The 23,761-nt window shown below is 44.6% G+C and overlaps 1 protein-coding gene across 6 annotated transcripts in view; it reads left to right on the forward strand.

Moving 5' to 3' along the window:
• Nucleotides 1-23,761, forward strand: part of SPECC1 (sperm antigen with calponin homology and coiled-coil domains 1) — a 281,001-nt gene that overhangs the window by 243,754 nt on the left and 13,486 nt on the right. For all 6 annotated transcript variants that reach the window (XM_070481960.1, XM_014853171.3, XM_070481963.1 and 3 more), the window contains one exon: nt 20,816-20,932. In XM_070481960.1, the coding sequence (XP_070338061.1) occupies nt 20,816-20,932 (117 nt within the window). The remainder of the gene's footprint in view (nt 1-20,815; nt 20,933-23,761) is intronic.

The following is a 23,761-nucleotide window of genomic DNA, read 5'->3' on the forward strand; positions in this document are numbered from 1 at the left end:
CAAGAAAGTTTGGCCCATTCACAATAAAAAAAAAAAAAAAGGGGGCGAATTCTGGGGCTGGCCCCGTGGCCGAGTGGTTAAGTTCGCGCGCTCCGCTGCAGGCGGCCCAGTGTTTCGTTGGTTCGAATCCTGGGCGCGGACATGGCACTGCTCATCAGACCACGCTGAGGCAGCGTCCCACATGCCACAACTAGAAGGACCCACAACGAAGAATATACAACTATGTACTGGGGGGCTTTGGGGAGAAAAAGGAAAAAATAAAATCTTTAAAAAAAAAAAAAAAAAAAGGGGAATTCTTCCTGAGGAGGCCCAGACACTGGACTTACAAGACAAAGACTTTAAACCAACTGTCTTAAATATGCTCAGAGAGCTCAAGGAAACCACAGACAAAGAACTAAAGGAAATCAGAAAAAGGATTTATGAACAAAATGAGGATTATCAACAGGGCCAGCCCAGTGGCATAGTGGTTAAGTTCATGTGCTCCACTTTGGTGGCCCAGGGTTCTGTGGTTCAGATCTCAGGCACAGACCTACACACTGCTTATCAAGCCATGCTGTAGCAGGCATCCCACATATAAAATAGAAGAAGGGCACAGATGTTAGCTCAGGGCCAATCTTCCTCAGCAAAAAGAGGAGGATTGGTGGCTGGCAAATGTTAACTCAGGGTTAATCTTCCTCAAAAAAAAAAAAAAAGATTATCAACAAGGAGATAAAAGTATAAAAAGAGACCAAATTCTGGAGCTCAAAAGTACTATAACTGGAATGAAAATTTTGACAATTATTAACAAATGTGAAGAAATCGCAGCCCTCATACGTTGCTGGTGTGCATGTAAAATGATGCAGCCACTATGGAAAAGTTTCACCACTCCTCAATAAGTTAAACATAGATTTACCCTATGATCCAGCAATTCCACTCTTAGATATATACCCCAAAGGATTGAAAACAGGAGTTCAAACAGATATTGTACACAAATGTTCAGAGCATCATCATCACAATAGCCAGAAGGTGGAAACAACTGGAATGCCCGCCTGCTGATGAATGGATAAAGGAAATGTGGTATATCCTTACAGTTGACTATTATTCAGCCAAAAAATGGGATGAAATACTGACACATGCTGCAACCTGCATGTGCCTTAAAAGCATTACGCTACGTGAAAGAAGCCAGAGGCAAAATGCCACATATTGTATGATTCTATTTATATGAAATACCCAGAATAGGAAAGTCCACAGAAACAGAAAAATTATTGCCAGGGGCACTAGGAAGTGACTGCTTAACGGGTACAGGGCTTCCTACTGGGGTGGTGAAAACGTTCTGGAACTCGACAGTGGTGATGGTTGAACAACGTTGTGAATGTACTAAAAGCCACTGAATTGTACACTTTAAAATGGCTTAAGTGGTGAGTTTTGTGTTATGTGAATTTTACTCCCCCCAAAAAATAGTGCCATGATGACGAACATGATTTACCATGTGCATTTATACTTGTGCTAAATTTTTGTAAAATAAATTCCTAGAAGTAAAATTGCTTGTGAAAGGGTATGTTACACTCTCACGTTTGATAGACGTTATCAGACTGCTCTCCTGGTGGGCTTAGTCCAGTTTGCCCTCCTGTACAGAGTGCACGAGAGTGCCTGTTTCCTCCCGCCTTCTCCAGGACTGGAGATAGGTACTCTGTTCATCTTTTCCAGTCTCAGAGGAGAAAATGGCATTCCTTTTCATTTTTCACTACTGGAGCAAGCTGACACCTTTCATCAGTTTGCTAGTCATTTATCTTTCTTCTTTGAAATACTAGTACAGTTGCTTTGCCTCTTCTAGTCGTGTGTTCCTCTTTTTTCCTGAAAATATATGAGAGCTCTCTTTGTTTTTGTTTTTTTTATTTTTATCAAAGTTATACATGCCCATAATAAAATCTCTGCGTCTTCGTCAGCCTGGCTGCTGTAACAGAATGCCGCAGACTGGGGGCTTACACAGTGGAAATCTGTTTCACTGGAAGTCCAAAATCAAAGTGCCAGCCGATTTGGTTCCTGATGAGGTCTCTCTTCCTGGCTTCAGACAGCTGTCTTTTTGCTTTCTCCTCACATGGCGAGAGACAGACAGACAGACAGACACTCATCAGGAGGACCCCACTCTCATGTCCTCTCTAAATCGAATCACTTCCCAAAGGCCCTGTCTCCATTGCCTCCACATACCATCACATTGGAGGTTGGGGCTTCAACATACGACCTTTTGGGGGTGGGGGGAGGGTGCATGACACACGAAACATACAATTCAACCCGTAGCAGTCTAGAAAGATCTTTATGAGACCATTAGAGCTCTATTTTCCTCTCCCAAGTCAAGCACTTCTGCCTCACCCAGCTGGTTCTTTTGGAATTGATCTCCACATTTCTAAGTAGCGTACTTATACTTCTCTTTCTTGTTTTTTATTTTACGTGTTATACCTGATCTCTTACTGTGACAGATGAGGGTTTGTGTTTTCACGCTGCCCGTGCTTCCTGTCTTCCCGTTCTCCCAATCTAGTTGTATGTATTTGGAGTTTACATTAAGATGATGTAAATGTTATTCTTAGGTAAGCCATGTAGTAGTATATATAACATTACTTTTCTGCACATTTTGTTTTTCTTGTTTATAATTATCTTTCTATTTCTTTGTTTACGTTAGTTTTCTATGCAGTTATCACTAATTCAGTCCGAACTCTTATGAAATGTCTCTGTCCATCGTACATGTCAGGGACCCCACGTTTTCCCCTGAGGAGATCTCTCCTGGAGCCTCTGACCCCTTCGCGCACGGCTCGTCCTCTGCACCTGCTGTGCTGCTGTCAAGCTGGAGTCGCCCTTGACTGCCATCTTTGCCTCTCTCTGTTTGTGATCTCTGTGCTGTGTCCTTTTTTTTTTTTTGTCCTGTTTTGTTTTGGTTCCTCCGGTATCTTCCTGGGGAAGGGTTCATGGAAGGTAGAACTTTATGACCTTGCGTCATTGTTTTCCCCTGACACTTGATGATTTCATTGGGTGTAGAATTTGAGGCCATGAAGTATTTCCCTTTGTATGTCATGTTTTTTCACTCCAGAAGCTTGTAGGAGCTTCTGGTTGTCCTAGCATTTTAAAATCTCAGGATCATGTGCCTTAGTGTGTATCTTTTAATTTTTTTTTTCTATGGTGCTGGGCACTCACTGCACCTTTTCTCATGACATACTTCTTAAGTTATTTCTTTGGTAATTTCTTCTCTGTTTGTTTTTCTGGACCTCCTCTTGGCCTGGTCCCCTAATTATATATTTTTTCATATTCTTCCATCTCTTTGTTTTACAATTTTGTTTTCTAAGAGACTTCCTTAACTTACTCCTCCAAAATCTATTAAATGTTTCATTTCTGCTATATATTTTTTGCATCATTTCAATCTTTTAAGTCTTTCTTTTTTCCTGGATTGGCACCTGGGCTAACAACTGTTGCCAATCTTCCTTTTTTTCCCCCCCCCAAAGATTGTCACCTGAGCTAACAACTGTTGCCAATCTTCTTTTTGTTTTTTTCTGCTTTATCTCCCCAAACCCCGCCGTACACAGTTGTATATCTTAGTTGCACATCCTTCTAGTTGTGGGATGTGGGACACCACCTCAATGTGGCCTGAGGAGCGGTGCCATGTCCACGCTCAGGATCCGAACCCTGGGCCGCCACAGCGGAACGCGCAAACTTAACCACTCTGCCACGGAGCCGGCCCCAATCTTTTAAGTCTTTAACTGTGATAAAATATACAACATTAAATGTACTGTCTTAACCGTTTTTAAGTGTGAGTTCACTAGTGTTAAGTATATTCACAGTATTGTGCAACCAATCTCCATAATGTTTTTATGTTGCAAAACTGAAAGTCTGCTCATTACACAACAGCTCCCATCCCCCGGCCGCGGGCAACCACCGTTCTACTTTCTGTCCTTATGAAGTTGACTATTCTAGGAACCTCATGTAAGTGGAATCATGCATATTTATCCTTTTGTGACTGGATTATTTCACTCAGCATAATGTCCTCAAGGTTCATCCATGTCATAGCACGTGTCAGAATTCCCTTCCTTTTTAACGGTGAATAATATTCTATTGTATATATCTGCTATCATATTTTTAAGTTCTAGGAGTTCTTTTTTGGACCCTGAATTCAACATTTTTTATAGCATCCTTTTTTGACATTTGTTGAGCAATCCATAAAGTGTTTTCTCTTTTAACCCATTTATGTAATTAACGTATTACATTATATGTTAATTTCCTAGTAGGGGACATATTCTTATATACCTGGGGGCAAAATTCCAACTTGATCATGGTATATGATATATAATATGGCATATTATTCCTGGGGGGAAATCCCTGCTTGATTGTATGTTATTCTTTAATACAAAGTATATTAGTTTTTATACTCTATTAGTAATAAAGGGACATTTGGCTTATTGTTGCTTCGTTCAGGTATAAATGAAGTTTTGTGTTAATAAGACCTGGTTTTTTGTTATGATGTCAGTGGGCATGAAAACACTCTTATCATGTGTACATGCTCAAAAAATGCAGTAGGTATTTTACTACCTTTTCCAGGAGGGTTGGTGACAATTAATTCTTAGTCAGAAGGAACATTTTATACTCTGGGATTCAGGACAGATCTGCACAAGACTGTGACACTCCGTCTGACAAATGAAAACCCAACGTTTTCTGATTTTTGTTTTGTTTTGTTTTGAGGAAGATTAGCCCTGAGTTAACATCTGCCGCCAATCCTCCTCTTTTTGCTGAGGAAGATTGGTCCTTAGCTAACATCCGTGCCCCTCTTCCTACATTTTATGTGGAGCGCCTGCTGCAGCATGGCTTGAGCAGCGGTGCCAAGTCCACACCCGGGATCCTGACCTGCGAACCCTGGGCCACCGAAGCAGAACGTGTGAACTTAACCGCTGCACCGCTGGGCTTGGCCCCATGAAGTTTTCTGATTTTTGTTGGGTAGAAGTTGGGAGATCTCACATTTAAAAGTTTCAATTTTCCTGGTCTGTAGCAGTTAAGGCTTAAATTTTTCTTGGGACTGGATGTTCTTTTCTTTTGATGAAAGCCCTCTGCAAGGACCTTGTAGTTGCACAAACCTGAAGCAGGTCCCTGCTTGTTCTGAAGGGACCAGCGTGCGTGGCCCAGAGCTACCCCGGCGACCTGCGCGCCTGCTGCGGGCGCTGGAGGGCGGCCTCACTGGGTGCTGCTGACCTGCTGGATTCTGAGTGACGTGTGTTCAAGTCTCTTACTCTGACTGTGGTTTTTGTCAAGATCATTGATTTCTAAGAGTTTTTCTTTAGATACTTTGCAACCAGACTTCAGGGTATGTAGCTCTTACATCTTCTCAATAGGTTTACCTTTTATTTCCCTTAAACCTTTTGATCTAAAAGTTTACATGTTATGATACTACTGTTACTGTTCCCATTTCTGTTCGGCTTTTATTTGTAGGATGTATCTTTGTATGCCTTTGTTTTCAGTCTTTCTTAGTTACTTGCCTTAGGTGGATTTCTTATAAGTAGTTTAGCCTCATATGTAATCTGAAAATTCGTCTAATGGGGAAATTTAGCCCATTCACATTTCTCGTATCTTTTTAGTGTAGATTTAGTCTCATTCCTGGTATCTTATTTTAGGCTTTTAGTACGCTCTTTTAACTGATTTTCTTTCCCCTGATTTCTAGTCACCTAAGCATGCTCATGGTAAGGCCTGGGGGTTGAAGAGGTGGAAAAACACAGGCATCCCTGCCTGAGACTCTGAGTAGCATAATGGGTAATCATGTGAAGTTTAGAGCTCGTCAGTTCTTATCAAATTTGAGTAGAATAGATAGAACTTTTCCCATCAAAATCAAAGTTTTAAAATGTAGAGCTAAAAAAGCCAGTTGAGTGAATGAAAAGTGGTTCAGCGAAGCCCCCTGGGGTCAGAAGTCAGAGCTGGCATCACGGCAGGGCCTCAGCTGCCCTCGGCAGGCGCAATGTCTGGGGCGGATCACGTGGGCGGGCTCCGTGTGCCCCCCAAGCAGACAGGGCACTTCCAGGGGAGCAGTCCACAGCCAGAGTTAGGCTCCGGAGTAAGAGGCACTCAGGAGACCTGAGAACGAATCTGGAGCATCGTGAGCCGGTGGAGATGGGGTCAGACAGCAACCTGGAACGGTTCAGGTGTTGAGAAAGCTGGGCCAGGAGAGAAGGAGCAGGCGTAGCCAGACTGGGAGCCGGTCTACTGGTGTCAGAGTCCCATCCTGTGGGGGTGCGCAGGCGCTGCGTCGCTTCTGCAGGACTGGGCGGAGCTCTCAGCACGGGGTCCCCTGGACAGAACACCACAGCCAAGCGGGACCAGTGGCGGCCATTTAAAGGGATAATCGGGGACTTTCCTTTCAGACTGGACAAGATTACTTAGCAGCCTGCTAAGGAGGGCAGGATATTCTTGAAAGTACTCCTTTGAATTACACAGGGAGGACTCATTGTTGTCAAGTGAAATCCCCTTAGCTGCTTGTGTGGGGTTCGTGGGAAGATGGTGTGGCGATCCTACCCCTCCTGCTCTGTTGTCATTCTTGACCTTTTTTTTTCTGATGAAATGTCCATAACATAAAATTTACCATTTTAACCATTCTTAAGTGTACAGTTCTGTGGCATTAAGTACATCCACACTATTGTGCAACCATCCGCACCCTCCGTCTGCAGAACTTGTTCATCTTCCCAAACCGAGTGTCTACCATTGAACAGCGGTTCCTCCTCCCTCAGCCCCGGGAACTTCTGTCTTCCTTTCTGTCTCTGTGAGTTTGCTTATTCCAGGCACCTCATCTCCATGGAGTACACAGTACTGTCCTTCTGTGACCGGCTCGTTTCATTCCGCGTGATACCCTGGACGTTCGTCCGTGTTGCAGCGTGTCATACCTTCTGCTTTTGCAGCCATTGTCTCCCTCGAGGGTGAACTCCAGCTGGGACACTTCAGTCTCCCAGAACCACAGCTCTGGGAGACCCCTTGCCACTGTGGCTTTAAAACCCTTAATGACTCTGTAGCCGACCAGATTAGACCCATATCTGTGGACTGTGGGGAGGATCAGCCTTTTCTAACATGGATATTTGGCTGTTTGGTTTTTCCTCCCTTTTCTCAGAGGTGTGGAAGTAGTCTGTCCCCCCAGATCCCCCCACAATCACCACCACCTACTAGAAAGACTGGGAGATTAAATTCTCCATGTCCTTAAGGAAAAGGAAAGACTGTTTTGGTCACCAAAGATTTTGGTTCTGGAGTTCTGTCAGTCATGAAGGTCTTTGTTGAGAACTTAGAGATGAGAGGGTAACAGACAAGGAGAGGGTTGGAGGGAGAGCAGGGACCCGTGTGCCCTGGAGGGCTAGCCGCTGCTTTGAGGCCCAGCTGCAAAGTGCACCTGGGAAGACCAGAAACCCAAGACAGGACTCAGCTGGTCAACACTGGAGGCTGAGGGGCCCACACCCTGCCTGTTCCAACCCGCCAGACTCCTACGGACTGCAGGAGAAATGAGGGGCGAAGTGAGGTGGGCTCTGAGAGGCTGCGCTAGACTCGAGGTGAGGGCTCTGGGCGGGAGTTGGCTGAGTCTTCTGGCTTTACAGGATCATGTGGAGGAACCAGCTGCATCCAGACAGTGCCAGTGCACACATTCTTTCGTATATATAGAAACGTTAGATGTCCTGCCAGCTTCAAGAAGTAAAAACAGGGTTTTCAAAAATAAAACGCTGTGAGAATGTTTTCTCATGCTGTGGACCGAGGTGGATTGAAAGCGCCTTCATCCCCCCTCCTCCCCGTGGATCACGTGTCCTGCGCAAGGGCCTCTGCAGATCAAATATGCTGGCAGCTGGTCCTGCAGCGCAGCACCACCCAACACCAAACCCATTATCCTGCCATCATTAAGGGAGACGAGCCTCGATGCTTGCCGCTGTTCCCTCTCCGTCCCCCGGGACACCGTGTAAGTCTCTTTAGATAATAGCAGTCCCAAGTGAATCCGCACTGAGTATTTTTTCCATTTCCTTATTCATGAAATGCTCATCTTGGAAAAATAAGTAGTCTAGCCACAAGAAGCTTATGATTTCAGAGGCTGAATTCAGCCTTTCTGGGGGTGGGAGGTTAAGATTGGGTTGAAGATTGTGTAGTATAAATTAAACTTGGTCTTGGAACAGAATTCCTTAGAACACATTGTTTAGTTTTACGTATTATTTTTTTAGTAGGCACGTCCAAAAATATAGAAGGGCTGTTTCCCTTAAAAAAACGTTTTCCTTTACTAAAAATATCCTATTTGGAGTGCTAGAGCATCATAGTGTGGACAAAATCCTGTTGCTTTCTGAAACGTCGTGGATTCTCTTATGAATGTGTAGGGCAGTAGTCATATGTTGAGGCGCGGGGGCAGTATAAGGTGGGAGAACATCTTTGAGGGCAGTCTGGCAGAATCCGTCGTAATTTATTCCACGTGTGTGCAGAGTCATAACAAAAGACTGGAAACAACCCAACAGACTGTTATATTCGTGCGTAGGATGGACCCGTACGTAGCCATTAGAAGAGAATGGAGTAGCTGATGGTGGTGAGGAGGGAACTAGTATTTATTAAATATTTACCATATGGCAGACGTTGTTCCAAGTGCTTTACGTGTTATTTGTGCATTTAATCTTGACTCCAATCCTATATCTATTCCATATCCATTTTAAGGATACGGAAACTAGGGCACAAAGAAGTTAAGTAATTGCTCACAGTCATGCAACCGGTAAGTGACAGGGCTTCTGGCTTCAGAATCCAGTCTCTTCGTGTCTGCTATAACTGTTTCTCCATAGATAGTGAAAGGACCTATCTCAGTAGATCTTAGTAAGTGGGAAAAAATCAGGATGCAGAACAGTGTACATAACGTGCTATACCATTTGCATAAAAAGAGGGGAAATATAATATACATGTTTGCGTAAGTGCAGAGCAGCACTGTCCAGTATGGTGGCCACTAGCCACTTGTGGCTCTTGAGCACGTAAAAGGTGGCTAATGTGATGGAGAGACTATTTTAAATTTTGCTTAATTTTAACTAATTTAAATAGCTACATCTGGCTATTGTATTGGACAATGCAGGATAGAATATACATGGAAGGATGAAAAGAAGCCGGCAAGAGATCATTTAATCTTGTGGTTTTCAAACTCTGGTTTAGAAAAAGCTTCTGCAGAAACTTTATTTGGAAGGACAGGTTCCATAGCTGATGGCGTCAGAATCACTAATGTCATCCAACTGCTTCATCTGAGAGGTGGGGAAACTGAAAGACAGAAAAGTGGAGTCATTTGCCCAAAGTCAGTCACACAGCTGCTTTAGTGACAGAGGAAGATCCAGAACTAGGAACTGGTCACAATTTGGGTTTGTTTTTTCCTCCTTAGAGTCATTTATATTTTGGTTTGCCAAGGCTCATTCAGTCTGATTATCAGCTCAGAAATAGAAAACAAAAACCAGATTTTTGTCTCCAGTGTTCCCAGAACCACATGGGGAATCCTCTCTGTGACTTGCTCATTCTCTGCAGCCCAGACTGCATCACGCCTCCTCCACATGCCAGGCTCACCTTGTCTCTCCCTCCCTATGCTCTACTCTATGTGGTGGACCATTCAGGCCAGGGGCCACTTTTCATTGTGTTTGTCTGTCCCTCAGCCCTGTACACTTAGAGGGGCTCAGTGAACATTTCCTGGCCATAATTAGAAATTTAAGAGCCACGGATTGGGCTCTCCTTCCAGCCTAGAGAGTTGACCCATTAGTTCAGATGGTTCATAAGAAGGTTTCTTTAACATTTCCTTGGGCGACTGATGGATATAGATAAGCTCTCAGCTAGGAGAAGGCTGGCGTTCAGTGGTGCTAACAGATTACTGAGCCTGGAATGTGGGTGATTGAGTGATTCTAGAATGAATGGAACCAGCAGAGCTGCAAATAACTATGGGTTTTTTTTTTTTAGAAAAAGTAAGCCAAGAGGATGAGTAAAATTAGTGAAAAAGAGGTAATCAACTCAACACAATAGCAATAGAGGAAAGGAGGGGAGGAAAATTCCAGAAAAGTGTTTCTCTGGAGATCTTGCACATGGTCTGGGCCTGGGGATAGAACATGGCGGAGAACCATCTGAGAGGCAGGCTGAGGGGAGGAGAGGGGACACCTTTCACAGGTAGCTGCAAGAGAGTCGGAGTTTCTGCCCTGAGCCACGGCCTTTCAGCTTCTTTCAACAGCGTTGGCTGTGTGAGGTCAGCCTTGCTAGTTGAGCTGCTGGGAGGGGATGAGAGGGCAGTGTTGGCGGGGGTGTAGACCCAGCTGGATGGTTCAGGAGGTGTCAGGCAGCAGGGCACTTGCAGTGAAACTGGACCAAGTGTCACAATGTCGAGGCCAGAGAACACCAAGAAGGAAACATAATGGGTGGGTACTCTCGACTGATCATTAAATTACAAAGGAGGAAGTGAAGGAGGAAGCAAGAAAGATAGAGCTCCAGCCACTCTTCTGATGTCAGTGTCCTTTGAGTCTGTCTCCAGGGAGAGGTTGTGCAGTATCTGCCTACAGTCTCTGGAGACACAGCAGCCCTTTGTCTTTGGAAGGAGGATATTCCTGCTCTATTGTCTCTTGTAACTTAACCCTTTGGTCTTCACCATGTAAAGCAAAGGGTGCTCCTTCCTAGACTTGGTACTCCAGTCTATTTTTCCAGGTCTCAAACCCTCCATTTTTTCCACAGGGATAAAGAGTGGGAAGAATCATTAAAAAGTAAATTATTCCAAATTAATCTCTAAATTTAACTCAATTCCAATTAAAATCCCAACAGGATTACCTTATTTTTGAACTTAAAATAATTAAAAGTTCACCTGGAAGAACAAATAAGACAGCCAAGAAAGTTTTGAGAAAGAATAATAGTGAAGGTGTGTTTGTCCTACCTGTTAGAAATACACTACGGAGCCGTAGTATACAAGGCCCCTCCTTCATCACCCCTCCTCACCCCGCTTAGGTGTTCCAGAAGGGATAACACAAACAGTGGAAACAGACCTGAATGTGGTTCCTTTGGCTCATGTTTAAGAGTATTGATTAGATTGAGTAGGGCCACATGTTTTAAAAATGTTAAAAAATAAACAAAAGTTTTCGTTCTTGATTTGAGAGATAATTAACCATATAAAATCTTAAGCAGAAAAATAACGACTAAAGCAATAATAGAAATAGGATCTGAAAAGGAAAGGAATTTCAAGGAAACCCCAAAATTACTTGCTTGAGGAACAAAAGGTTGGTTTCCATTCTGCCCTTTGCAGCATATGTAAAAGAAAGAAAGTGTTCTGAGTTATCTATAGCTGTATAACAAACTACCCCAGAACTTAGTGGATTAGAATAATGACAATTATTTTGTTCACAAGTCTGCAAATTAGGCCTGACTCCTCTCTGCTCCCTGATGTCTGGGGCCTTAAATGGCTGGAGGCCGGCACAGCTCGGGGCTGGCTAGTCTTTCTCAAGACAGCCTCTGCACTGGACTGACATGGGCTTCTGCACACCTTAGGAGCTTCAGGGCTCCCAGGGAGAGTGTTCCAAGAACCCTGGGTGGAAGCTTAAGGATTCTTAGGACCTAGGCTTGGGAGCCCTAAATGTCACTTCCTCCTTGTTCCAGCAGATTATTAAGGCCAGCTCAGATTCAAGAGGAGAATTGGACTCCACTTCTCAGTTGCAAGATTTCCGAGAATCTGTAGCTGCCTTTAATCTACCACATAAGGAAAAAAGCAAGTTCGTACTTGCTTCTTCCTTCTTTCATCTACAGCCAGGTCTTTACTTTTCTTCCTCAGAATTTTTGAAAAAAAAGAGGTCATCACCCCAGAATCTATTCAACATAGAAACATACAATTATTAGGATTCTTGCTCGTTCATTTCCTGGGAGTCTGCATTGGCCTATTTTGTCCATATGTGATGTCCTTAATATTTTTAGTAACATGTTATTTTTCTTAATTATAAAAGTAAATACATGGTCATTGTACAAATATCAGAAAACACACAAAAAAAGAAGAAAAAGAATTAAGTTAAATGTCATCTCACTTCACTTGGTTCCTGTTTCTGGCCTATCGAATTTTTGGATTCTGAATCTGTCCATTTGTTATTTTCTATCCCTCCCAGATTTCCTCAACTAAGTTGCTGACAATGTAGAAAAGTACAGGACCAACCCTCTGGGTTGACATTTATCCAATAATTAGTGAAAAACATCAACTATCTAGAACTTATTGCATATAGCAAACGCATCGAAAACCAGAACATCAGAGTTTTCCCATGAGGTTCACAGGAATGACTGCTGATCATAAAACTACATTCGTCCTTCTAGAACTTTGTGTACAATCTCAACCACTCCAAGAATAAAGACTTTTTTAATAAAAAAATTTTTAAAGTTTACTCAGCTTAAGGTAGACAACTAGGAAATTTCCAGTTCCTCATTCTGAACAGTAATGCTGCAGTAAATATTCTTGTAGGTGTGTCTTTGGGCACATGCTGTACTGTTTCCTCTAAAATAGATACTAGATATGAAATTACTTTGTAAAATCATATTCTCATTTTCTGAAACACTGCTTCTAATTGCCTTCCTAAAAGCCTTGACCAATTTATATTCTTGTCAGGCAATATAAAAATACCCGTTTCCCTACATCTTCATTAACTTTGTTGATTAACAGTCTTTTTTTTTTTTTTCCTGCTTGAGAAGGATTAGCCCTGAGCTAACATCTGTGCCAATCTTCCTCTATTCTATATGTGGGTCACTGCCACAGCATGGCTGACAAATGGTGTCGGTCTGCACCTGGGATCCGAACCTGTGACCCCAAGCCACCAAAGCAGAGCACACCACACTTAACCGCTGTGCCCTAAGCTGGCCCCTGAATTAACAATCTTTTTAATTTTTGCCAATTTGATGAGTGAAAACATTTCACTATTTTTATTTTCTAGTGAGACTAAACACGTTTTTATATTTGTATTTCCTCTTCAGTGCATTACTGGTTCATTCCTCTGCCAGTGTTAACTTGAGTTATTTATCTCTTTCTTATTAATTATAGGAATATATTTTGGGGGCCAGTCCCGTGGTGGAGTGGTTAAGTTTGTGCACTCCGCCACTTTGGTGGCCCAGGGTTTTGCCAGTTCGAATCCTGGACAGAGACATGGCACCACTCATCAGGCTGTGCTGAGGCAGCCTCCCACATGCCACAATCGGAAGGACTCACAACTAAAAAGATATAGCTATGTACCGGGGGGCTTTGGGAGAAAAAGGAAAAATAAAATCTTTAAACAAAAAAGGGAATATATTTTGGATATTAGTAATTTGCTATATATGTATATATATTGTTTTTAATTTTTGTCATACAGAAACTTAATTTTATATAGTCCATTTTCTAAGTCCTTTCTTTTATGCTTATTTGCATTTTGTGCCCTAGATAGCTTTCTTTCCCCAAGATTGTAAACCTATTCATCGGTATTCTAATAATGTTTAATTTTGGTTTTTAAATTTAGCCATCTGGAACTTATCTCCAGACAGCTAATCTCCGAGAGAAGGGAAACCCAGGAGGCGATCCCCATGATCACGAGCTCCCTGCTTGGGAACAGTTTCCATATCACAGTCAGAGAGCTGGGGCGTGATCGGAGCACGGCGGTCCTCTGAGCTGAGGAGGCAGTGATCAGAGTGGGCAGCCGAAGCAGCCACATTCTATGGGATGCAGCATCAGAAAGGAAAAAGCAGTGCAGAGAGGGGGCCCCAGCGCTCCATGTGCGGGTCTCCCTGAGTCCATGGCTGAGGGCTGGACTACTTGAGGTTTACCAGATAGGCTGAGATTGGAACAGAGGTACTAGAATTGGATGTCTGTCAACATCTGCCCAAGGCAAGGGATGAACCCAGAATCTATGTGCCGGGAAGGGAGTGTAGGCTGCATTCATTGAGAGTTCACGGGAACCCACTTATATATATGCATATGCTCTGTATTTTTTCTCACCAAATCTTCAAAGTATGCTTGGTCCCCCAGGGCTCTTCCTGTACATACTGAACCTTAGTGGAATAAGCGTCCTTTATCTTGTACGATCTATAAATTGTTATATTCCCTCCTCCCCCACCAAAAAAACAACTTGGTCTGATTCTACAGCTGGGACAATAAAGACCTATCAAAAAAAGCCAAGAGAAGTCCCAGGAGAGGGGATGTTTAAGTCACGGTGGGCCCAGGACAGCCAGTTCCCGCAGCAGGGAAGACATTGCATTTTCTAAACAGTCTCCTGTCTTCTTCCCAAGCTATGATTTTTTTTTTTGTTTTTAACTTTTTAAGAAAACTTTGCATGTAGCGCACATGGAGTCAACCCATTCATAGAAATCTAATGGAGGAACCTAGAGATCCTCAGAGAAGGTGAAGTGGTGGGAATGAGGTCAAACAGCTGCGGGATCCAGCTGTGTGCTCAGTGGAACTTCGCACAGGTCCCGTTTCAGTACATGCTCTGCAGCTTCTCTCCCCAGTGGTTAATGTTTTCACCAAATGTTGGCGTTTCCAGGCAACAAAAGGCAAATGGAAAGCAGCAAATGCTGTGGATGGTAGGGTTTGCTTTGCTCTGTCCCGCTGTGTTATTTAAGAGTGCTGCCTCCACATTCACTCTTCTAGAACTTTGTCTACAATCTCAACCATTCTGAGGGAATATTCTTGGATAGTTGCTAAAGTTGGTTTAGCTTCCCATGTACTCTTTGGTGTATTCACTGTTGCTGCACTGAGGACAAGATTCTATATCTTAAAAAAGGTTCTCCTAATAAAAAACAACAACGAACACATAGAGACAGAGGTTGAACTGGTGGTTACCAGGAGGGAGGGAGGTGGGCAGAAGGGGTGAATAGGCGCATGTGTGTGGCGGTGGATGTAATTAGTGTTTGGGTGGCAAACATGACGTAATCTACACAGAAATCAAAATATAATGACATATACTTGAAACTTAGGTAATGTTACAAACCAGTGTTACCTCGATAAAACAAATAATCAATTGAAAAAAAAATGTTCTTCTAAGTGCTCCTAGAAACTTAACCCATTTCGGAGATGCTTGGACTGTTCCCTTTTTTATTTCTGAGACTTCCTTTCCCCAGAATTTTCTCTCCCTCAGAAATATCTCTAAGGTATTTACATCCTAGAGGAAGTTAAAAGATAATTTGCAATGAGTAATTACCGTTTATTTCCTTTGGAAAATAATCAGCAAGTGTTTTTTGGTTGTCGCTCTGCTTTTCCCCCGACTAAATCTTATCGCACATAAATTCCAAAATGTTAGCATTCTTTTTAACAACCACAGTTGAATCTCTTAAGATGATCAGGGTCTGCTTTTCTTCCTCCCTTTTTTCCTTCCTCTCTCCCCCTTGCCCTCCCTCCATCCATCCTCTCCTCCCTTTCTTTCTTTTTTATTGATGTGTAACATGTAAATGTACAGCTCGATGACTTTTCACCAAGTGAGTATAGCCATGTATTTTGCATCCAGGTCTAGAAACACAGCGTTGCCAGCATCCCAGAATCCTCTTCGTGCCCCCTTCAGGTTACTAACTTTCAGTCAAGGATAACAATTATCCTAGTCAATTTTATTCAGAAATAAATAACAAGGAAAATAATTGAAGATACATCCTATAGAAAGCCTTGTTGATCATTTTCCATTTTCCTCTAGGTTATTCTTTTGATGAACCTCTAAAATTCAGCTGAACGATAATTGGGAAAAGGAGGCTATCATATTAACACACCTTGGGGTATTTGTGTTTTTATCCTCAGTCTGTGTCCTAAGTCAGAGGTTGCATCTGTGACGTTGAGATCTGTTGCCCACAAGCTCAGCAAGATTCGCCCCCTCCCCACCGCTGCTCAAGGGCCAAGCCAATCCTGATCATCCCTAACCAAAAATAAGGCTGAGCATCCACATCCAGGGGCACCATCTGGAACGAGTACTCACCTCGATTCCTGGGCTGCTCACGATTGGCCCAGCCACCCATACCCCAGAAGTTGCTGTCTTTCTGCCTGTTTCCCAGTACATTGGTTCAGTCCATATGAGTGCCTTCCCGCCGTGGTTTCCTGGACCTCTCTGGTCACTACAGTGGGACTAGATCTTAGCCCACTTCACTGGGACCCACATACACTGCCTCACTGACCCCTGGATGCTTTTCTAGTCCAGGGAAACCAGCTACCCAGAGACCAGGTGGACAGCATGCTGCCCACATTCCTGAGCTGTCTGCACAGCCCAGTCCACGGGACCTCCTGGGAAGGCTGTGCTGGCCCCCATGAAGCCCAGGGACCCCTTAATATTGCCCCTTCTCCCTGCTCAGCGAGGCCACCCTACTACCATTCTTAGCTTCCCCTGCGCCCCCTCAGGTCTGCTCTGAGAGTCCAGCCTGCCACTCAGGCTGCAGCAGTCTGTAGACGGGTCCGCAGGTGAACAGTAATTCAAGTGACGTGGCTTTTCCAAAATGAAGGGAGGGGGAGATCCGGGAAAGCATAAATCAACTCATCTCTCTCCATGAGTCATGCGAAAAACACGAGCATTATCAAACTGTACCGCACCCCATCAGCTAACTCCTCATTCACCAAAACATACCTTCTGGCTCACAGATACGCGTCGGTGAGCAGAGATGAGCCACTTTTGTAGTAATGACAGTAACAAAAGCAACCATGGAGATTTGTATAGTTCTTTACAGATTGATCTTCATCATCTTCTTTGACGTATCACAGATGTATACACAAATTTGTAATTTTTCAGCCTGCTGTCTTAAGTTGGAAATTTTTGGTACTCTTGTAAAATAGAATTACAGACAAATAGAATTATTTGACAATAACTGTCAGACAAACAGACAAATTACAGACAATTTCAAATGACATTCAGGGAACTAGAACTAAGGCTGTTCCACTCAGAGATAAGAAGGGTAAAGTTTTTATTTGATGGTGTAATGTTCTTGGAATGAATGTAATATTAGAAATTACAGCTGGTTGCCCTCCATCTCTGCCCATTTCAGAACAATTCAAAGTCTTGGCCTTGCAAATATAGGTTACATGAGAGAGAAGCGTTTCCTGACCTAGAGTGGATTTGATGAGCTGACTAGATTTGAAATTTCCTTAATTCCTTTTTTTGTTGTGTTTGTGAGGACAGTTGCCCCGAGCTAACATCTGTAGCAGTCTTCCTCTATTTTGTTTGTGGGGCGCCACCACAGCATGGCTGATGAGTCACCGGTGTGTAGGTCCGTGCCCAGGATCCGAATCCACGAGGCCCAGGCCACCGAAGCAGAGCGTGCGAACTTAACCACGCTGCCACTGGACCAGCCCCTCCATAATTCCTTTTTTTTAGAGACAGGACACTGCCTCCTTTTTCTTGTGTGGTTTTTGTGTGGTCATGCTGCTGAAGTGCAAGGGTCTGCGTTACAGTGCGTCTCAGGCCCTGAGGTGGCCTGTGGGCTGCAGTCTGTCCTGGAGCGTCTGGGATCTCCCAGCCCTCCTGAGCTTGCAAGTCATTTTGATTGATTTTCAACCCTGGCTCTGATCTCGCCACATTTTCGTCTCAACCTGTTACTCATTTATGCTTGTTCTTAAATGTCATTCAGTTAACCAAAATACCTGGCACTGCCTTGGTTTTGTGAGATGAATAGCATCATCACTCATTTGGGTCCATTTGGCCTCTCAAAATGCTTCTGAAGATTGTGGAGAGGGAGAAAAATGATATTTTGTATCGAATGGTGCAAGAGGTAAGTGTGTAAAATGTTCTCCTGTTTTAGGAAAAGAAAGATTTATCAAGTATTAAAACTTTAGGTGTAAAGTAAATTTGTGAAGGATGGCAGGGAGGGAGGGAGAAAAAAGGAGGGAAAGCACGGCAACTGGGACCTGTGCTCTGCAGTCACACAGAACTGGAGTCGACCCTGACTCTGTACCAGCAATATTTCTTGTGCTTCAGCTTTCTGTAAAATGGGTACAAAGCTACTTACTGGGTGTGGTTGTTCTGAGAATTGAGTGAGAAAATACACAGTGACAGGCACATTGTAGATACTCAGCCGATGTTTCTCCCTTATCACCCCGCTTCTGGGAGCTCTATATTCAAGGGGACTCATATTTAAAGGGCTTGCATCTCCATCATTGAGCATTTTGCTTTGTTTCAAACATGGCCTTTCTAGTGGAAATGCCACCTCCTGCGGCTTCAGTGTCTTTACCAAGAAATGAGGCACATGTCAGTGTTGCCTTTCGGGAAGAACACCCTAGATGTTTACCGGATGCCGTAGTGCTCACCATGAACAGTAACCGTAAAGCATCTCTGGAAATAAAGTCTGGCTTTCCTTCAGCCGGGTCACAGGCACTGTGAGAGTTGGGTTTGGAGATGGGGTCTCAGACGACCTCTGCATGGCAAAGAAAGGGCGGGCACTCCATCTTGATAAGAGCTGCAGTTTCTGGTTTTCCCTGAGGCTGGCGCGGCCTGCTCCTTGCCTTGCCTTCCCAGGGCCTGATGTCTACAACATCTGGTTTGAATGCTTGAGACTTTGCGTGAACTGGATAGGTCATGGCCCCGCTTGTTTCTTTCTTCTGCTTCTCTAACATACAAACCTCTTTAGAAAATATAAAATCAGAGTGTTTCTGGGGCCGGCCCAGTGGCGCAGCGGCCCGGGGTTCAGCGGTTCGGATCCCAGGTGCGGACCTGTACACCGCTTATCAAGCCATGCTGTGGCAGGCGTCCCACATAAAGTAGAGGAAGATGGGCACGGATGTGAACTCAGGGCCAGTCTTCCTCAGCAGAAAGAGGAGGATTGGTGGCAGGTGTTAGCTCAGGGCTAATCTTCCTCAAAAAATAAAAGTGCTTCCCATTTCTAAAACAGCGTCCCGGCCTCATCAGTAGCCCCTGAGAGACTGTTTGAAACCAAAACTCCAAACGATCAGCTTACCAAGAGTCCCAGCTGTTGCACATTCAACCTGAAAACTCAGATGGGGCGCCTTCCAGCAAGGGCGTTCCCAGACTTACGTGTAACACTGATGCTGAGCAACTCTTAACAGGTGGTTGTGCTGAGTCATGAAAACCAGAATGAAGAGGCCTTGTTACGGCTGCCTGTTGCTCTCAGCTGGTATCCTTCCCTGGGGAATGTAATTGCAAAGCAGTCTGGAGACCACGACGTATTCCTGAAAGCTGGGGCCTTACAGGGGGAGTTGTAGGCTCGTCCTGGCCTCCTGCTGAAAGCAGGAAGAGATTCGGTAGAAACAGCCGTAAGGTGGGGACCTGGGTTCCTGGTGTGTCCATTGTTCAGGTGAACCACATGTGTGATGTGTGACAACACTTCCTCCGGCCTCAGTTTCTTTGCTATAAAATGAGGCATTTGACCTACCTCATCACTAAGGGCCAAGCTAGCTCGAACTAACACTGAGGAAAGTAGATAAAAAGCTCAAGAGATTACAGGTCATTGGCTTCCCAAACCCTCAGGAAACCTCACAGGAAACCATATTTTACTACACGTTTCCACCTATTCCAACTTCTTTACATACACTTTGAGAAGTCTGTAAAGTCTCCCTCCTCCACTCCAGTTTAACTCCATGCCGTGTTCCTCTTCACCCTTCCTCTCCTTTCAAACTGCCATTGCTTCTGATGGAAGTGCCCTGAGTCTGCTTTCCGGGGCCTCAGAGTAACCGGCGGTAGTCTTGCATTCGGCCCGGCGGAGGGAGGGCAAGGTAGTCAGCATCCGCTCCTTCAGACAGGGCTGGTTCTCCACCGCGCCTCCTCACCTTCGCCGGCGTCCTGCTTCCCAGGATGGGGTGCTCTGAGGAGAAGGAGGACCTCCCTGCTTCCCCCTCCCTCAGTGGCTGTGGAGAGATTGCAGGAAGGAGCCCCAGACTTGCCCGAGTCCTCTCATCGCACCAGAAGTGCTCAGAACACAGATGGAAAACTCAGCAAACCCTGGAGGTGTACACTTGTGTGTCCCTCACACGGTCCCGCTCACAGACTATTTCAGTATGTTTAGGCAGCCTGTCTGTAAAACGACCTAAGCGTTCAGGAATTAGTGAGCTTTGGAACCTGACATTTCATGTGGGATGAGCTTTGTGAACCAGGGAAGAAAACCCTGTTAGGATGAGCAGGGTCAAGGAGAAAGAGGCAGGTGGGTGACAGGTGAAAGGATCTAAGAGGTGGAGGTATCCTGGAGCTACTGGGGCCCCAGGGCCCTGCCTGAGCTGTCGGAAGCTGTCATCTCCATGGGCTGCCGTATAAAGTTGGCTTTTGGTTTCCTTATCACTATTTACCAGGCAGCTGCCTGGGTCCCTGTCTGCCCTGAAGGAGGAGCTCCTTTTTCCCCATGAAGCCTCATAATGCCCGTGTTGGGTGTGCTAGCAAGGACACTATGGAGCATGAAGGGTTTTCTCCCCTCAGAAGCCCCTCAAGTTGAGGGGAGAAGAGTGTAGCAGCAGGAGCAAGCCATGAGACCAGCCTTGTAGGTCTCTGCGACCCCATCTTGTCTCGGCCTACTCGTGTTAATTGGCTTGTGTGTGAGGATGTCATATGATGATGCTGATTCTTCCTTGGTCCAGTCAGGCTGGGAGTGTTGGGAGATGCAAAGCTAACCAGGTGGGTTCATTTGAGAATAAGACGTCTCAGAGCCTTTACAGTACCAGAGAGCAGGCCGAAATTCCCTGCTGTTTGAAGCACAGAGGCCTTTTTTTCATGCTATTCTGTGAATGGATTTGGGTAACACCAGGCCATTCCTGGCACCAAAATTAAATGTACTCCCAGCAGACTTGTGTAGTTTCTTATCTTACCTTACTGCAAACCCTGAGATGGATACCCATTGTAACACAGTCTCATCATTCTGTGACTTTGCAGAGTTTGGTGATTAATGCTGCTTTTCCCTCCTACAGAACATTGATATCACCAATTTCAGCAGCAGCTGGAGTGATGGCTTGGCGTTCTGTGCTCTGCTCCATACCTACCTGCCTGCCCACATCCCATACCAGGAGCTGAACAGTCAGGAGAAAGTAAGTCACTTGCCTGGTCACCCTGGTTGTTCTCTAGAAGACAGAGGGGAATTCCTAATGATATTGATACATCCCACTGGGGATGGGGTTTAGAGACTTGAGGAGGAAATGAGGACATTGATACCAGCCACAGATGACTACTGAGTGTGTGACTGCGCTGTGGAATCCCACTCAGGGTGAACACGTTTCAGTTCCCCCCCTCAGTGTGTACCCCTTGTTACCTAGAAAAGCCCAGCGAAGGCCAGATTGCTGCTGAGAAGTTCCTGTCACTCATTTTCCAGAGAAAGGCCTCAGGGGTTATCACCTTCATGGTGTTGAGACCTTGGTCAGTGTTTTTCAAAGTCTTTTCCAAAGAACCAGCAAGCATCACCAAAATAATTCCCTCTCAAATAAGCTTGGAGACTGTACATCATATCACATGGTTAAAGATTTGCAGTAATGAAGGCTCATTAGCACAGTAAGACCTCAAGAAGTCCTTTATTAGAGAAACCTGTGTGACAGTTTAACACAACATGTATCAGATCCAAAGAACCTTTTTTTTCCAGATATAATCACCTATAATAAGAGTTGGCAAACTTCTCCTGTTAAGAGCCAAATGGTAGACTTTGTGTGTCTGTCTCACTACTCAGCTCTTCCATCGTAGCACTAAAAGTGGCCATATGATGCAAACCAATGGGCATGCTGCATTCCAATGAAATTTATTTAAAAAATAGGCTGTAGGCCAGATGTGGCCTCCAGACTGTCGTTTGCCAAACCATGACCCAGACCATTCTACAAAATCGTATTCCACAGAGTGTACTTTGGAAAATGCTGTGCCAGGCCTTGCTCTCATTCACTCAGCAAGTATTTCTTGCCAAGCGTCATGCACAGTAATAAAGACAACAGTGAGTGATATAGGCGTGTTCTTTGCCCTCATGAAATAGACAGTAAACATGTGAGTAAACCTATAACAAGTAATGTTATAAGTAAATAATTGTAAACTGTAGAGGAGCTATGAGAGAAACACAGAACTGTGAGAGTGAAAAGGGGATCTCATTTAGATCAGGAAGACTGAGGAGGTCTTTCTGAGGAGATGATAGTGAAGCTGGTGTCTGAAGAACCAGCACGAAGGAGCCAGCGATGCAAAGAGCTAAGGGGAGCTTTCCAGGGAGAGGCGGCAGCGGAGCAGCCAAGGACGTGACGAAGGCCAGCTGGCTGGAGTGCAGTGCATAGGGAAGAGTGGCCTGTGACGATCCCCAGGGTCCAGACCCTGGATGGCTTCCACAGAGGATGCTGCTAAGAAGTTTTGTTGTGTGTGGGGTTTTGTTTGTTTGTTTGTTTTTTGAGGAAGATTAGCCCTGAGCTAACTGCTGCCAATCCTCCTCTTTTTGCTGAGGAAGACTGGCCCTGAGCTAACATCCGTACCCATCTTCCTCTGCTTTATATGTGGGACGCCTGCCACAGCATGGCGTGCCAAGCGGTGCCATGTCTGCACCTGTGATCCGAACCGGCAAACCCCGGGCCGCCAAAGTGGAACGTGCGCACTTAACCGCTGCGCCACTGGGCCAGCCCTAAGAAGTTTGATTTTGCTCCAAGCACAGTGGGAAGTCACTGAAGGATTCTCACCATGGAGAGACACGATACATGTTTTTAAAAAATCTCTCTGGCTGATATGTGAAAAAAGTGAATTGGAATGGGAGGGAACAAGAGTGAAAGAGGGGCTGCCAGTTGAGAGGCCATTGCAGTCGTCGATGTGAGAGCATTTGCCTGGCTTCGCCCGTTAGCTGGCTCTAGGCTGATACCATCACAGATGGAAAGACATAGACAAATTCAAAGTAAGTCTTAGATCTAGACGCAGCTGGACTTAGTGACTCGTTGGTTGTAGAGGAGAAGAAAAGGAAAGAGTCAGAGACAACCCCAGCTGTCTAGCTTGTCCAGATCATTTTCTGAGATGAGGCAGGAATAGAAATGTTTAAAAGTTCTGTTTTGATGATCCCACACTGGGATTTAAATACAGTCCAAAGGATGGTCATGGCACTGATGGTGAGAATAACTGAACAAAATGATGTAATTTTTTACACTGTGTATTAAAATTCTCCAGAGAAACAGAACAGAGAGACTTATATTAAGGAATCAGCTCACACAATTGTGGAGGCTGACAAATCCAAAATTTGCAGGGCAGGCTGGAAGTCTTAAGACAGAGGAAAGAGTTGGTGCTGCAGTTTGAGTCTGAAGGTAGTCTGCTGGCAGAATTTCCTCTTCTTGGGGAGTGATCAGTCTTTTCGTATTAAGGCCTTCAACTGACTGGGTGAGCCCCACCCACATTATAGAGAGTCATTTGCTCTACCCAGGGTCAGCTGACTTAAATGCCAATCTCATCTTAAAAATACCTTCACAGAAACATCTAGAATAATGTTTGGCAAAATATCTGGTTACTGTAGCCCAGCCAAGTTGACACATAAACTAACAATCACAGAGTGTATTCACCTTTCTGAGCACTTTTATGTGTGGTGCTGTGTAATCTGTGAAGTGGCCTGAACAGGATTGTTAAACATTTGGAAGACAAAAAAACCGACCAAAAAAGCGTTCACTTGTGAATCATGTTAAGTCTGAGACATCGTGAAGTGTGCAGGTGGCAGTGTCAGGCAGGCAGTAGGATAGCAGCTCTGGAGTTCAGCGGGGAGATGAGAGCTAGAAAGCCAGGGTGGGCATCGTTGGTGAATAGATCAGTGCCGTTGAGCTGAACCAAAAGGATGGAAATGCTCTGCATCTGTGCTGTCCAGTATGGTGGCCACTACCACATGGGCTACTGATGGAATGTGGCTAGTGTGACTGGAAAATGGAATTTTT

The sequence above is a fragment of the Equus asinus genome, chromosome 13 (genome assembly GCF_041296235.1).
Source record: "Equus asinus isolate D_3611 breed Donkey chromosome 13, EquAss-T2T_v2, whole genome shotgun sequence".
Lineage (NCBI taxonomy): Eukaryota > Metazoa > Chordata > Mammalia > Perissodactyla > Equidae > Equus > Equus asinus.